Here is a 14,632-nt window from a genome sequence, read left to right as displayed (position 1 = left end):
CTTCCGTCAATATGGGTGAGGGCAAGCTGTACGGGAAGACAGGCGCATTGCCCAGGAAGACCTTTTAAAAACCAGCAGGGATCCAGCTCCCCACCGGAACCTTATTCTCACGGAAGCTTAGCCTTCCTCAGATTACAGTTCTGGAATGTTCTTATTCTGCTTTCTCAGAGGGAGCAACTTTCTGACTGACATGGAGTTGCTTTTATACAAGATACTTCTGCACCCTCCCTACCCGAGTCTCTCTGGTTTTTTTGAGACTGGATCTTATTTTGTCACCCATGCTGGCTTTGAACTCGATATCTCCTGTCTCTGTTTCCTGAGTACTAGGATTACAAATGCATTCCACCATGCCAGGCTTCATTCATCATTTAATACAGGGGGGAAATAGTTGACTATCAGCACTGTAGTCCTGGCCTGTTGGTTTGAAAGGTAATAGGGTGGGGGTGGGGTTAAGTCAGGGGCAGCTGTTTCAGCTGTGACTTAGTATGGGCGTTTGCAGTCCCCAGCCCTGTGTGCTGTTTCTCTCCAAGCTTAAAATAAAGACTTAACTTGTCTGGGTTTTGCATGCATTCCCCTCAGGAGTCTTCAGGAGGAAAATAAATGGCAGTTAGCCGTGTCTAAAAGCCTAAGTAAGAATTTTTATTCTGAAGGACTATGTTCAAGTAGGAACAGGATAAAGATGAATAGGAAGGATAGACAAACAGTTATGAAAATTGCAATTTATTCTGTAAATGCTCAGTGACACTAGCTTTAGAAATAAGCCATTACGCACCAGTGTACGGTCAAGTGAACAATCACTAAATGAAGTTCGTGTGATCCTTCAGTGGGTTGCAGGTGGGGTGAGGATGGGGGTTCAGTGCATGATGAGGCAGAAGTGTGTGCCCCTCAGGATTTGCCTTCCCAGCTGTGTATTTCCACTGCGATCACTGTGGCCTTGGACTTTGGAGCCTCATCATTTAAATTCTAAATCCATGTTCTTCCACATTGAGTTTTCATTTCATCTCAGGAGTTTGAGTTAGTGGCATGCATCCTGGATCCCCAACCATTTTCCTCCCTTCTGCAGCATGCTGCCTCCCGTATGTACACGCCACACCCTTCTCCCCGATGCTCGCATTCTGCTTGCTCTGGTGGAGATATTGCACATTACTAAGTTGCATGTTGTCACGGCCTCAATGCAATTTAGTGTGTGTGATATTTTCACGTGAGTGCATGCACACAGGTATGGCTCTTGCTTGCTGGGATTACAGCTTTTTCGTGCTGGAGGGTGGAACTCCTGGTGATGAATTACATGTGAGAATGTTATGTTCTGTAAGATTTGATTCAGACAATGGTCATGTTCTACCTCTCCCCCAGTTCTGAAAAATTGAAAGTGTTTTAGTTACTTTTAAAAAGTCCGTATTGCTTCTTAAGGGAATTGATGTTTTCAATTTGAATGAATTGTTGACTGAATGAAATTCTTACAGATTTAAAGGTGTAAATAATACTTGTTTAAAGTAAAATATACAACAATGAATATAAAGTATGTATGTATGTATTTTTTATTTATTTATGGTTTTTTGAGACAGGGTTTCTCTGTGTAGCCCTGGCTGCCCTTGAACTCCCTCTAGACCTGGCTGGCCTCGAACTCACAGGGATCCACCTGTCCCTGCCTCCCAAGTTCTGGGATTAAAGATGTGTGCCACTAACACTTGGCATACTTTTTTTTTTTTTAAGTGTTTTTGAGCTGGGTGTGGTGGCATATGCCTAATCCTACCATTTGGGAGGCTGAGGCAGGAGGACTGTTGTAAGTTCTAAGCCAGCATGAGGTACATAGAGAGTTTAAGATTAGTTTGAGCGATATACCAAGACCAAAAAAAGTCTCACATACGAAAATATAGGTGATGGGATATTATTTCTTGTTTGAGATGTCTTCACATTGTAATGAAGAGACAATTTCTTCCGCGTATTTTGGGAAATTATCTGAAGTAAATAATGCCTTTTGACTGAGTGATAAAGGGTTGGTGTAATATACTTGAATGTTCATTTTATTAAATTCAAGGGAAATAGCCTTAAAAAACTTTGTCTTATATGTAGTTTTTCATTGTGATACTTGCTACATTTGTTTTATTGAACTTAAAGGTTTTGGTATAGATGTCTACGATTATATGTAATTGAAACCCTTTAAACATTTTAAGCATTGATCATTCATGATTAGTAAGCATTGTTAAGGAAACAAAATGTCTATTAATAAGTATAAGGGACATAACAGTTCTGTATGAATGTATGGGGCACTCCTGCCAGAGTTCTCAGGTGGTGCCCAGAGCTGGATGCTTCTGTCTGCGATTCTCAGTTGTTCCCTGTGTAAACTCTGCTTCCCTGTACTGCTCGGCAGCATCTGGGTGCAAGTGCCATGACCTTGCCTCGTATACTAGAAATCTGCTGTTGCCGGATTTCTGAGCATTGACTGCGTAGCAGCTGGTCCCTGAGCAGATGAACGGGTGGGAGGGCAGGTGTGGTGTAAGAGGCCAGCTGTACAGGTGATACTAGAAGATTCCAGCATTTACCTCCAGCCTGCTGTCCTAGAGTAAACACTGCAGTAACGCAAGACATAGCAACTTTTTGGTTTCCTTCTAATCTCTAAAGTGTATGTTTATCCTGTAGTTTATTAAATGTGCAGTAGTACTGCCTCCTAAATAGATATGTATCTTAATATATAGTCACATGAATAGATAATATATATAATTGTATATATTCTAATTAAAGTATTTTGCTAGAAATACATTGATGATTACCTGAGTTGTTAGAAAAAAGTATCTGATAGACTCCCTACATTTAGGGTTGACTCAAACCTTTAATTTGTTAAAACTAAAGTTTCTGCTTTACAGTATATGTGTTTGAAGAAATAGTAGTACACCCCGATCAAGGGAGCTGGCGCCATCCTCAGTCGGAACGTCACACACTGTCTGTTGCTGCTCGTGGTCCCCTCTCCATTAGCTCACCCTCTGCCTGAGACACACATATTGCATTGAGGGTAGAGGTTGGAGCCATGGTTTCCTGGGGAAAGGCTACTCTAATACACTTCCTGTTTCATCTTTAGAGAGGAAGGGTGAAAGCAGTGTAGCGCTCTTTCTTTTAAACTTTATTTATGGTGTTTAGGCCTCAACCTTTCTTCCAACCTTCCAGCCCTGCATAGAGGAAAGAAGGTTAGCGGGGAGAGGGGCTCCTATACTTCTCCCGGCTGTTTAGGGGCAATTAGGTTCTTTTGGGCTAAATACAAGTTTCTCTCAACAGCAGTCTCCTCCAAGCCACTGAGCCCTGAAGCATTTCTCACTGTCTGCTCTAAACTGATCTCTTCAAACGGCTACATGCCATACACCAACATTGCACATCCCATGCTTTCTCTGTGCTCTTATTTATATCCTTATTTATAAATATATATATTTATACCCTTGACCACACCCCTCTCCATACCATTACCAGCTGCCAAAAGCCACACCCTGCACAAGACAATTAGCAGGTGTGGACAAGCTAAAGCTCAAACTAAAATTCCACACTTAGGATTAGAACAAAAACATATTTATACAACACAATTGAGTTTACAAAGAAACAAACACTTCCAATGCAAAGTAATGCATAAAAATGTCAAATAAGTGCAGTGTGGTTTGTGCTTGCTATTTATTTTCTTCCTTAGACTTGTGCGTCCTACTTGTCTGATTACTGCTAGCCCATTTAATTATATTGAGCACCATTGTGTACAGTACGTTAGTTGGTGCCAGATAAGCTTTTCTTTGACTGTGAGAGCAAATTATCAGTATTTTTGGAGAGGGCAGCTTTGTGTGTGTGTGTGTGTGTGTGTGTGTGTGTGTGTGTGTGTGTGTGTACACGCGCATGTGTGTGTTGCCTTGTACATGTTCTTCACAAGTTCTCTTACTCAGCTACATTCCCCGTGTTTATGAAACGGGCTCTATCATGTAGTAAATGTCCATGTGTAGCTCTAGTCTGTACTTTACATTTTGTTTTTCTGGATTGTAGTATCCGATCATTGGTAGGTACTGTAGTGGTTTAATTATAGATGTATTATGATTACTTTTAAATGCTGGTAATTGGATCCAGGGCCTTATGTGCTGGATGAGTGTACTGCCCCTGAGCTGTATGCCCAGCTGTCAGCTTCTCAATCTGGGAGATGAGTCTCTTCAACATTACAGGTTCTTATTCATGTAACCTCTCATTTACACTTTAAATAGTAAAGTTGTATTAGCTTCCTGTTGGTAGTATGCCAAATTATCGTGGACTCAGTATTTTAAAAAACACATATTCCAGCTTGGGAGGTCAGAAGCCCTAAAATGAAGATATGAGCAGGTATATGGTTTTTCTGGATGATATAGGGGAAATTTGAGAGCATTAAAACAGTCTCCAGATAGCCTGCTTCCCCTTCCTCTGTGTGCTCCTGGGGCCTTCCCACCAGGGGGAAGTGATCAAATTGGGGGCAGCAGATTTCATGTCAGAGGCAGTCCCCGCTCTCCACATAACCGTGGACAGTGAGCTGTCCATTGGCTAGATCTGAACAGGGGTCTAGGTTTATTGCATGCATTGCCCTTGGTTGGTGCAACAGTTTGTGCAGGTCCCCCCTGAGTCCAGATCCGCCAGCCTTGATGGGCTCCTTGTGGGGCTGCTAGGCTGTGGTCATATGGTGGGGGAAGAGGTTTCCTTCTGTCAGAGGTCTAGGGCAGGGGAATAGGGTGGAAGAGGGAGGGAGGGTGAGAATGGGAAGAAAGAAGCAAGGGTATAATAACAATAGGGATGTAATCTGAATAAATTATAATAAATTACAAAAACAAACTAAAAAACCATTCTCAGTAAGCTTTAGATGGTGCTGCTGTGCTGTTTGCTGGTGCTCAAATGGCTGGTTATGAGCAACGCAGATGAGGGCATTAGATTAACTTCTTTTTTCTTTTTTTGTGGGGAGGTGGGGTTTCCAGACAGGGTTTCTCTGTCGCCTTGGCTGTCCTGGCCTCCCTTTGTAGACCAGGCTGGCCTCAAACTCAACAGCGATCCACCTGCCTCTGCCTCCTTTAGTGCTGGGATTACAGGTGTGCGCCACTGTGCCTGGCTCTGTAGATTATCTTCATATCCCTCAGTGGGTTGCAAATAGGTTTGGTAACTGTGAACAGTGGGCAGTGCAGACATTAGCTGTAATGGCTGTTATATACTGCTCCGGTTCAGGGCGGAAGGGAGGAGCTGTACTCATTACATATGGCATTTTGGAGTGAGCCAAGGCGACACAGAAAAACCCTGTCTCAAAAAAAAAAAAAAAAGTTAATCTCTGGCCTCATCTGCATTGCTCATAACCAGCCATTTGAGCACCAGCAAACAGCACAGCAGCACCATCTAAAGCTTCCTGAGAGAGAATGGATTTGGGGTTTGTTTTGTGTAAGTCACTCACTTTACTACACCCTTGGTGCCAACTCACTTTCACTGTGAAAACTTGTAAATAAAATCAGGCTAATGCACACCCATATCTTTTCACACTAGATAAATTCTGTGAGACTGCCCTTGCCCTAGTAGTTGATTGTGGATACTGCCCCACCCCCCACCCCCAGCTTTCTTGCTGCACTCCTGGACTCTGGTGATTTTCTCCTACTGCAGAAGTGGTTCCATCCCCTCCTTGGCTGATGTATCGTTCTCAGGTCTCCTGAGAACGCAACCTATTTCTCTTCTTCATGCTTGCCCCTGAGGGTGACCTTTCCCTTCCTCTAATTGGACTGCTGCACCATGTGCCCACTAAGCCTTGTCTCTTATTTCCGCCTCCTCCCAGATGTTTCCATCACTCTTTGGATTTACACTTTCCAGGCCAGGCATTCTTCCCTTTTTTTTTTATCCTCCCCCTTCCATATCTCTGATAGCACTGTCTTTTCCCTAGCATTTGTTTTCCCTTGGACTCTTCATTTCCTTTGTGTCCCATGGGGTGTCCTCCTTTCTGGCTTTTTGATACATTTAAATCTGGGTCCTTGTTGAGAGTCACATGACACATTCTTGAGTGATGCCATTGGGAAAGGTGGCAAAAGTTTTGCAGATGGCAAGCAATTCATTACCTCCATATTCAGAGTCCCATTGCATGACAGAGTCACCTGACTGCAGACCTAGCCTGTGCTCTGGTAGCCTCCCTCCTGGGAATCTTTGCAGAAAATCTGTGCTTTCTTCTGTGTGCCGTGTCGCCTTTGCTGCCACCATCCTGTTTTTCAGTGACAGCGTCACCTTCTTGTGAATGTCTACCCCTACAGAGAGCCCTGGCCTCTGTGGTTCTATGGCACCTGGGGCTACTTGAGGCTGCGGCCTTTTCCATACAGGACGGCTTTCTTCTCTTCCAACAGAGAAGCGGAAGTGATGTACCCTCATGTACCATATGACAATTTGACCACAGGACACAGGCCTATTTTCACCCCTTGTATTTTCCTGGAGCTAATAATCATGCATCTCTACAGATGATTTGCATTATTTGGTACCAGACATGGCTTTGTCGTCTTGGTTGCATAAAGAAATGTATGATAGCCAGGCGTGGTGGCGCACGCCTTTAATCCCAGCACTCAAGAGGCAGAGGCAGGCGGATCGCTGTGAGTTCAAGGCCAGCCTGGTCTACAAAGTGAGTCCAGGATGGCCAAGGCTACACAGAGAAACCCTGTCTCGAAAAACCAAAAAAAAAAAAGAAAAAGAAAAAAAAAAAAGAAATGTAAGAAAATTTGACAAAGTATAGGTTAGATTATTCCTCACTCTTCTCTGGCCCTGCCCTTTCCCCTTCTGTTACCTTCTCTGCTTTCTCTCCCTTTGTTCCCTCTCTCTTACTCCATTTTTCTTTCCTTGGTGGGGCTTGAACCCAGGACTTGGAGCATCTAAACCTTGCTCTACCACTGAGCTATACTCCAAGCCTCACTTGTTCTTTCTAAGTGTGGACTGGATGCAGTCTGTCTTTCTTAGAACTTAATTGTATCTTTAGACATTTGCTATTTATACTTACGAAATATAATTGTCATGCAGGAAGTACCTGCTTTAGAAGTAGAAAGTTGGGACCTGGGGGTATAACTCGGTTGAGTGCTTGCGTAATGCACAAGGCCCTGACTAGGATTCCCTCCCACCCCAGCCTCAGCGCACACAGTAGAAAGTTATTGAGCTATTTCATGAGTATGCTGTTTTAGGATGCTTTGTTTGAGTTATCTTCTCATCAGAGAGAGAGGTAAAGAGAAGTTTAGTTTATAGGTTTCAGTATTTTAATAAAGTAAGTAGCATTCTCAGAGAAATGAGAGTTGTTGTGAGAGTTGGAATAAAGTGACTAGAAACCCAGAGGTGATGATTTTTCTGAGCCATAACCTGATGCTGGGATTACTTACCTTTTCTTTTCTCTTTGGGTCTTCTAGAGGGGTGTTTGATGCTTCCCTCAAAATGGCTGGCTTCTATGGATTGTACACCTGGCTGACTCACACTGTATTTGGCATCAATATTGTCTTCATACCATCAGGTAATCAGTGTTTGCAGAACTTCCTGGATGCCTAGTTAAGGAAAGTCAGACCTTACATCAGAGCTGCCTTCTTCGTCAGAGTTAGGGTACCCAGCCTGGTGGCTGGGGATCTTGTCTAGATCAGCAGGTCTGCAGTGTGCTTGTTTTGCTGTAGCCCCAGTATCTGCACCAGTACCCGTCAATCACATAGAAAGTCAATGTCCTAACACTTGCACAACATTGGGCACGTGGTTTGAGCTCAACAAATTAATTGAACAAATTGGCAGGGAGTGAGCAGTTTGTTGTCTGATAGCTTTGTCCCATGAGGGATACCATCCCAGGGGCAGGGTGAATGTGTCTGAGCGAATTTAAGTACATGTGCTTGTTGTGATCTGTTCTGAGAGCAGCACCTTCATTCTCCAAGCACCGCACAAGCAAATGGCATTCTTGGTTTTACCTTTGTTGGTTCAGAACCTTCTTTCACTTTTTTCTTTTCTTTTTGTCACTGTTTCTTAAACTATCCCTCCCTGCCTCCCACTCTTTGCTGTCACTCTTCAACTGTCATTCGTTCCCCCCTCCTTCCTTATGTTCCCACATTCTTTCCTGTTTTTTTCCCACTTGTGGTCTAGTAACCCTCCCTCTGATGGTCTTGTATCCTGAGACCACGTGACGCTCTTGCATAGCATGTTGGGGCAGATAGGAAAGGTAGTGTGTAGATGAAAGCCAGTGTTTAAAGGTCTCCCACATGGTTAATGGTTGGACCAGAACAAGAATCCACATCTGCATGGCTTTTAGTCTGAAGGAAGGCAAAGAGGAGAGAGCCTGGGCTGCTTTAGAGCAGGGTGAGCTTGGAGTAAGGTCCTTCTACTTAAGGACTTTTGTTTGTTTGTATCCAGTTATGTTTAATTTTTTTATTTGTAGTAAGGTAAAGAATAAGAACTCAGCCTGAGATTTAGATTGACTTGAGGGTCAGCACATTTTGGTGAGTGGTCTAAGTTTATATTTATAGGGCTGGATTTAAGGCATAGGACAATAAGATTTAATGCTTAAGAATAACATAAACCAGGGGCTGGAGAGATGGTTCAGCATTTAAGAGTGTTGGCTGCTCTTCCAGAGGACCTGGGTTCAATTCCAGACTCCCACATAGCAGCTTACAACTGTCTCTAACTCCAGTTTCCAGGGCATCCAGCACCCTCCCACAGACACAACAACAGTGCATGAAAAAATAAAAATAAATAATTTAAGAAGAAAAAAAAAAGACAAATTTGTAAACCAGACACATTAGAAAAGTTTTAGTAACAGCTTTTAAGATAAATCCTCTAAAACTGAAGCTTTTGTCTGCTCACTTGTTGGGTGGACTTTACTTTTATTTTATGTGTGTAGGTGTTTGATGCATACATGTATGTATTTATACCACATGCATGCAGTGCCTGCAGAGATCAAAAGAGCATGCCAGATCACCTGGAACTGGAATTACAGGGGACTGTGATTGCCATGTGAATGCTGGCATTCAAACGTGGGATTTCTGGAAGAGCAGCTGGTGCTGTTTGCCACTGAGCCGTCTCTCCAGCTGCAGTGGGTGGGTGTTTTTAAGGAGGGAGAGGTAGTGCTTGGGTTCTCTTGCTTTGCTACTGTTAGCAGTGACTTTAATTTGTTTTTCTTTTATTCTTTTATTAGCTTTGGCAGCAATCCTTGGAGCTGTGCCATTTCTGGGGACATACTGGGCAGCGGTACCTGCAGTTCTAGACCTGTGGCTGACACAAGGGTTAGGATGTAAGGCCATCTTGCTCCTGGTCTTTCATCTGTTGCCCACGTACTTCGTAGACACTGCAATCTACTCGGATATATCAGGGTACGTGTTCTTGCTGAGTCACAGTTGCTTGGTTTGGGACGGGATGGGGAAGGATTAGTGGTAGAATGTTTCAGTTGGGTAGTCTTTTGTGATCCTTTTGACATTCAGATGTAGAGTTATATTGCTGTGATAGGGTTATTATTATTATGTAAGTATAAAACCCTAAGTTAAGACAAAAATATGTGTAATTCTGTTTTGAGTTTTGTGGCATTTGACCTTGGAAAGAAGTATTACCATGCATGCCTAAAATATTTTAAGCACAGTAAGGAGTTAGTGGCTATTTTAGTGTTGCTCTGGCTTTGGAGAAAATGATTATGTAGTTGTATGTCTACAGATTCCAGTGTAAGGTGAATCTCAGCAAACATTTGTGTTCTCTTCAGATAGTATGTTTCATGGTGAACACAGCTTAAACTAGCCCAACTTTGATGATACGATAAAGATCTATTTTTCTAGGTTTTGATACCTGTGTAGAGATTGCATCAGGACCTTATAGTGAGAATTTGGGAGGTTTTGTTCCTCTAAAAACCACAGCAACGTTGTAAGAATATGTTTTCATTTTAATCCCAGGTATGGGGCTATGGGACTTCTTGGCAGCAGGTGACTATGATTTCCCCCATGCTCTGGCAGGGGTGTGGTCTTGCCAGCTGCAGATAGTTTTTGCAAGCGTGTGATGTTTGGAATTCTGGGAACCAATTGGTGTGGCTGGTTGGTGGTTGGATGCTGTTGTTCCCTGTTTGCTAAGTAGTTGTGTAGAAAGAAATGAGAAAGAGAAATTAGATATCTTGACAGTGAAGGTCAAACTTTCCCTAAGGAACCTGACACTAATCAGTAAGGAGTAGTGAAATGATAACGTTGGCCCCTTTCTCTTCTATCCTTTTTTCTCTCCACTCTAGCATTAAACACTAGTTAAAGGTCCTCAATTTTTTATCTTCATTATTAAGACGATTTTGTTTTGAGAAAGGATCTCACTCACTGTGTAGTAGCTCCGATCAACCTCCCTCCCAGTTCCTAGTCGTCCTGTCTCGGCTTCCTAAGTGCGGTAATTGCAGGTGGGACTCACATCTGGCCTCACCTGGAGTACAGTCACTAAGTCAAAGCTACATATGGTGCATGCCTATGGGGTAGGGCATGAGGAGGAGCATTTAAAACCTTAGCAGGCATGGTGGTGCACTCCTTTAGTCCCAGCTCCTAGGAGCAGAAGTTGATGTATGATCTCTGTGAGTTCAAGGCCAGCATGGGCCACATAATGACACTCTGCTTCAAAAACAAAAAGTAAAACAAAGCTTAAAGGCTTAAGTGGACAGGGTCTCAGCTTCTAGAAACAGCCATCTTTAGCTATTTTAACTTTCAAAAGCTAAGTTGTGTGGTAATTTATTTCCTCCCAAATTAGTTAAAGGTAGAAAATAATGTGACAGTGCAGAAGCCCCAGTGAGCCAGAGTGAAGTGAAACAGGTGACTCCACTCCACCCTATAGGGGAGTTTATACGCTACAGCCTGGGAGGGAAAGTAAAAGTGCCACAAGTGTCACCTGTGCTCTGGATCCCAGTGTCCAGGAATCAGAGTCAAGAATATTGCCAGTTGGAGGCCCATGTGACCTACATAGCAAGATCCTGTCTCAACATCAAAAATAGAGCCTGGAGCTAGAGAAATGTCTTTGTGGTTCAATGTGTACATTGTTCTTTCAAAGGACCTGCGTTTGGTTCCCAGCACCTACATCCGGACAGTTTACGGCTGTCTTCTGTAACTGCAGTTCCAGGGAATCCAAGATCCTTTTCTGGCATCCATTCATACAAACACATACGCACATACACAGAAATAAAAGTAAATCTTATAAAACAAACAAAATGCCCAACAAAACCACTCTGCAATCCTAGCACGTGAGAGGAATAGGCAGGAGAGTAACCAAAAGTTCACAGCCAGCTGGTTTATATAGCAAGCTGCAGGGCAGTTAGAGCAACAGAGTGATACCCTGCCTCAAAGCAACCAACCCCCTGCCAGGCGTGGTGGCGCAAGCCTTTAATCCCAGCACTCTGGAGGCAGAAGCAGGTGGCAGAAGCAGGCTGTGAGTTTGATGCTAGACTGGTCTACAAAGCAAAGCAAGTCCAGGACAGCCAAGGCTACACATAGAGAAACCCTATCTTAAAAAACAAAAAACAAACACACAAACAAAAGAAAGAAAGAAAGAAACCAACCAACCCCAGAACCAGTACTGTGGTCAACTGATATTTTAAAAATTGAGGTTTAAACAGTATATGATTTACACTTAAAGTGTTCCATGTATTTAATCTTTGCTGTGCATTTTTATATTAAGGAGTATAGTTATAATTTAAGATTTGTATGTAATTTTTTCTCATAATAAATGCTTTATTTGATCAGTGTTAAATTTGGTATAAGTTATATTTTTAATTAAACTTTTATTTAAAAGTCCTCCTTCCCCCACTTTAAGCCTTAAGAATTTCTGATACCAATATTCTTTAAACATATTATTTAGGGAAAGTCTACTTGACATGTGGACACTGCTATAAATCTCTTTGGAAGAAAGAAGAGATCTAAATCTTGAACATCATGTTTTTGTTTCCTGAAGGCTGGCTCATAACCTTGTGTCTGTGAACTATAATATATAATCAAACATCCTTTCTGCATATTTAATTATTTACCCTCATTAAACTGTTCTACTCAGGGTTGGGGATTTAGCTCCATGGTAGAGCGCTTGCTAAGGCCCTGGATTCTGTCCTCAGTTCTGGAGAAAAAAAAATGTTCCACTCATCCTGTGTTATTTAAAAGCTAGAAGCAAACATCCCTCTTACGTCAGTGGTCAGGGCTTTACTGTGCTCCTATATCTGTCTCACCTCATCCCGATCGTCAGCGGTGTCGTGAGAAGCTGCCCGGTAGTTACAACTCTTGTGAAATAAAAGACTTGGGCTTTGTTGACAAATGCCTTCCATATGTAGCCTGTTATTACAACTGTGGTAGCCGTAGTTGAGAAGGCTGCCAAATGTCTGAATTCTGAATAATAGGAATATTGCTGTTACTGTTTTGTACAACTGTAATTATTGTTTTATTAAAGAAGACATAGTTAACTAAATGTCTGCTAAATTGCACTCCCTGTTATCCTTAAAGGAAGCAAACCTAGCAGGTATCTTAGGTAACCAGACTTCAGCCAGCAGTAATCTTCCGGAAGCTGTGTGGAATGGGTACAAACTGGCTGATAACAGTGATGGCTTTATTCTTTCAGTTGCTAGTCCTATAAAAAGAGGCAGATGTCATTCATTGGCACATACAGAAGAAAAACCTTGTTTCTCAGTATTATTACATTGTTTTTGATTCTGCATTTATTTAATCTAAAGAAAGCTAGTAGTGGAATAAAGCCTGAAATATTAGGGAACCAGCATTGTGTTTGGGAGTTGAATGTGAACTGGTGTGCTTTTTGTTCCAGAGGAGGCCATCCCTACCTGACTGGCTTAGCAGTGGCTGGTGGAGCCTACTACCTAGGCCTGGAAGGAGCAATCATTGGGCCCATTCTTCTCTGCATACTTGTGGTTGCTTCCAATATCTACAGTGCCATGCTAGTGAGTCCTACGAATTCAGTGCCCACACCAAATCAGACGCCTTGGCCTGCTCAGACTCAGCGGTGAGTTCAGCAGCATGCTGGTAACCACGTGCACACACGGACTGCCCTGTCTCTGTTTTCAGTGAATAGCTACATCTGGGACTTGTCAGGTTAAATGTCTCAAGCACTCAGCCGGGTGTGGTGGCGCACGCCTTTAATCCCAGCACTCAGGAGGCAGAGGTGGGTGGATTGCTGTGAGTTCAAGGCCAGCCCTGTCTACAAAGTGAGTCCAGGACGGCCAAGGCTAACACAGAGAAACCCTGTCTCGAAAAACCAAAAAAAAAAAAAAAAAAAAAAAATATATATATATATATATATTATATATATATATAAATAAAATGTCTCAAGCACTCATCTATGCAGATTATTTCCATTAGTCCTCAAGGTTTCCAATACATTCTCTTTATCCGATATTCTGCCTATTGATATCATGACTACAGTCACTTCAGAACAGTTTTGAACGTGGTCTAAAATGTACTGTGTATTCTTGAGACAGACCTTGTTTGGTCAGTGTTTTTACCTATAAGACTCATCATATCATTGTTTACTGTTTGTTTTTCACTCATGTTGGCTCTGTTTCTCAACAATTAAACTTTATTATACAACCCAACTAACTATCTTACACAAGATGGAAAAAAGGTTAAAGGGAAACAAGAGAGAAATTTCCGGTATCCGTTCCACGAGATGGATCCCTAGGTGTCTCTTGCCTGCACGCTGGTCTGGCCTGTTCACTGATCCTCCTGCCCCCCACTCTCAGCCCCCCCCCCCCAGTCTCCTCCCTCCAAATCCACATGCACTCTAGGTCTGAACCTCTCTGCCTGTCTGTCTGTCAAGTGCAAGGGCTGGTCTCTCCCATCGAGGGTCAGTTAGAAACACATCAGCTTCCTGAAGTCCAGGCCCAGGATGGCTCCATCCAGTCTATCTCAAGGTTAATCTCAGGGAGTATCCCTGTGGTGTGTCCAAGGGCAAAGCCTGCCAAGATTGCTTTCATCTGTGACAAAGCTTACAATTCTCCTCACACACTCATTCTTTCTCATTGCTGTCTGGCATGCCAGTGTATGAATATACCAGTTTCTGTTTAGTGTTGTACCCGAGGCATCAGTTACTTGCCCTTCTATGGCCATTAAAACACAAGACCCTGTTAGTTACCTGGTATGCCGTCCTGGAGGTTGTGCCTTGTCTTGCACTTGCTTGTATACCTAGAAGTGGAATGTCTACTGTGTTTTCAGGTTTATGTTAGAAACTTGCAAAGTAAGCCAAGTGGCTCTTGCCTGTATCCCTAACATTTGGGAGGCAGAGGCAGGAGAATCAGAATCAAACAAGAAAAACCTTACAATGTGGATTTTCTGTGTAAAGTCTTTGGATGTATGTACAGCCTACAACAGTTTCAGATAAAAATTTTCTGTTATGTTGCCTAGCTTATCATTTATTGCACCTTTTTAATGATGGCTAAGAAAAGTCAGTTTTCTCAAAAAGAATAGAGCAGAAGGACATAGGTGACTAAGTGGCGCTTTTCTTCATGAGGTCACAGTGTGGAGCCCAGGCCAGCTTTCTTAGCACAGTATGTACTGCCATATCAGTTTTCTTTCCTTCTTAATAGCAGGTGCTAGGGTACCTGCAAGATGAAAGGATAGTTTCTTCAGAGTACTGGAGAGAGAACCACAGATTGTGTTAATGCTTTACTGTTATCTTTTGTGGGGTG

The 14,632-nt window shown here is 42.7% G+C and overlaps 1 protein-coding gene across 4 annotated transcripts in view; it reads left to right on the top strand.

Moving 5' to 3' along the window:
• Window positions 1-14,632, top strand: part of TMEM245 (transmembrane protein 245) — a 73,315-nt gene that overhangs the window by 48,829 nt on the left and 9,854 nt on the right. For all 4 annotated transcript variants that reach the window (XM_084775930.1, XM_084775931.1, XM_084775932.1 and 1 more), the window contains 3 exons: window positions 7,389-7,489; window positions 9,146-9,320; window positions 12,757-12,951. In XM_084775930.1, coding sequence (XP_084632056.1) covers window positions 7,389-7,489; window positions 9,146-9,320; window positions 12,757-12,951 — 471 coding nt within the window. The remainder of the gene's footprint in view (window positions 1-7,388; window positions 7,490-9,145; window positions 9,321-12,756; window positions 12,952-14,632) is intronic.

This window comes from Acomys minous (assembly GCF_964271855.1).
Source record: "Acomys minous genome assembly, chromosome: 1".
Taxonomy (NCBI): domain Eukaryota; kingdom Metazoa; phylum Chordata; class Mammalia; order Rodentia; family Muridae; genus Acomys; species Acomys minous.
The sequence above is the reverse complement of the archived record's forward strand: the minus strand, read 5'-3'. Positions and strand labels throughout refer to the sequence as shown.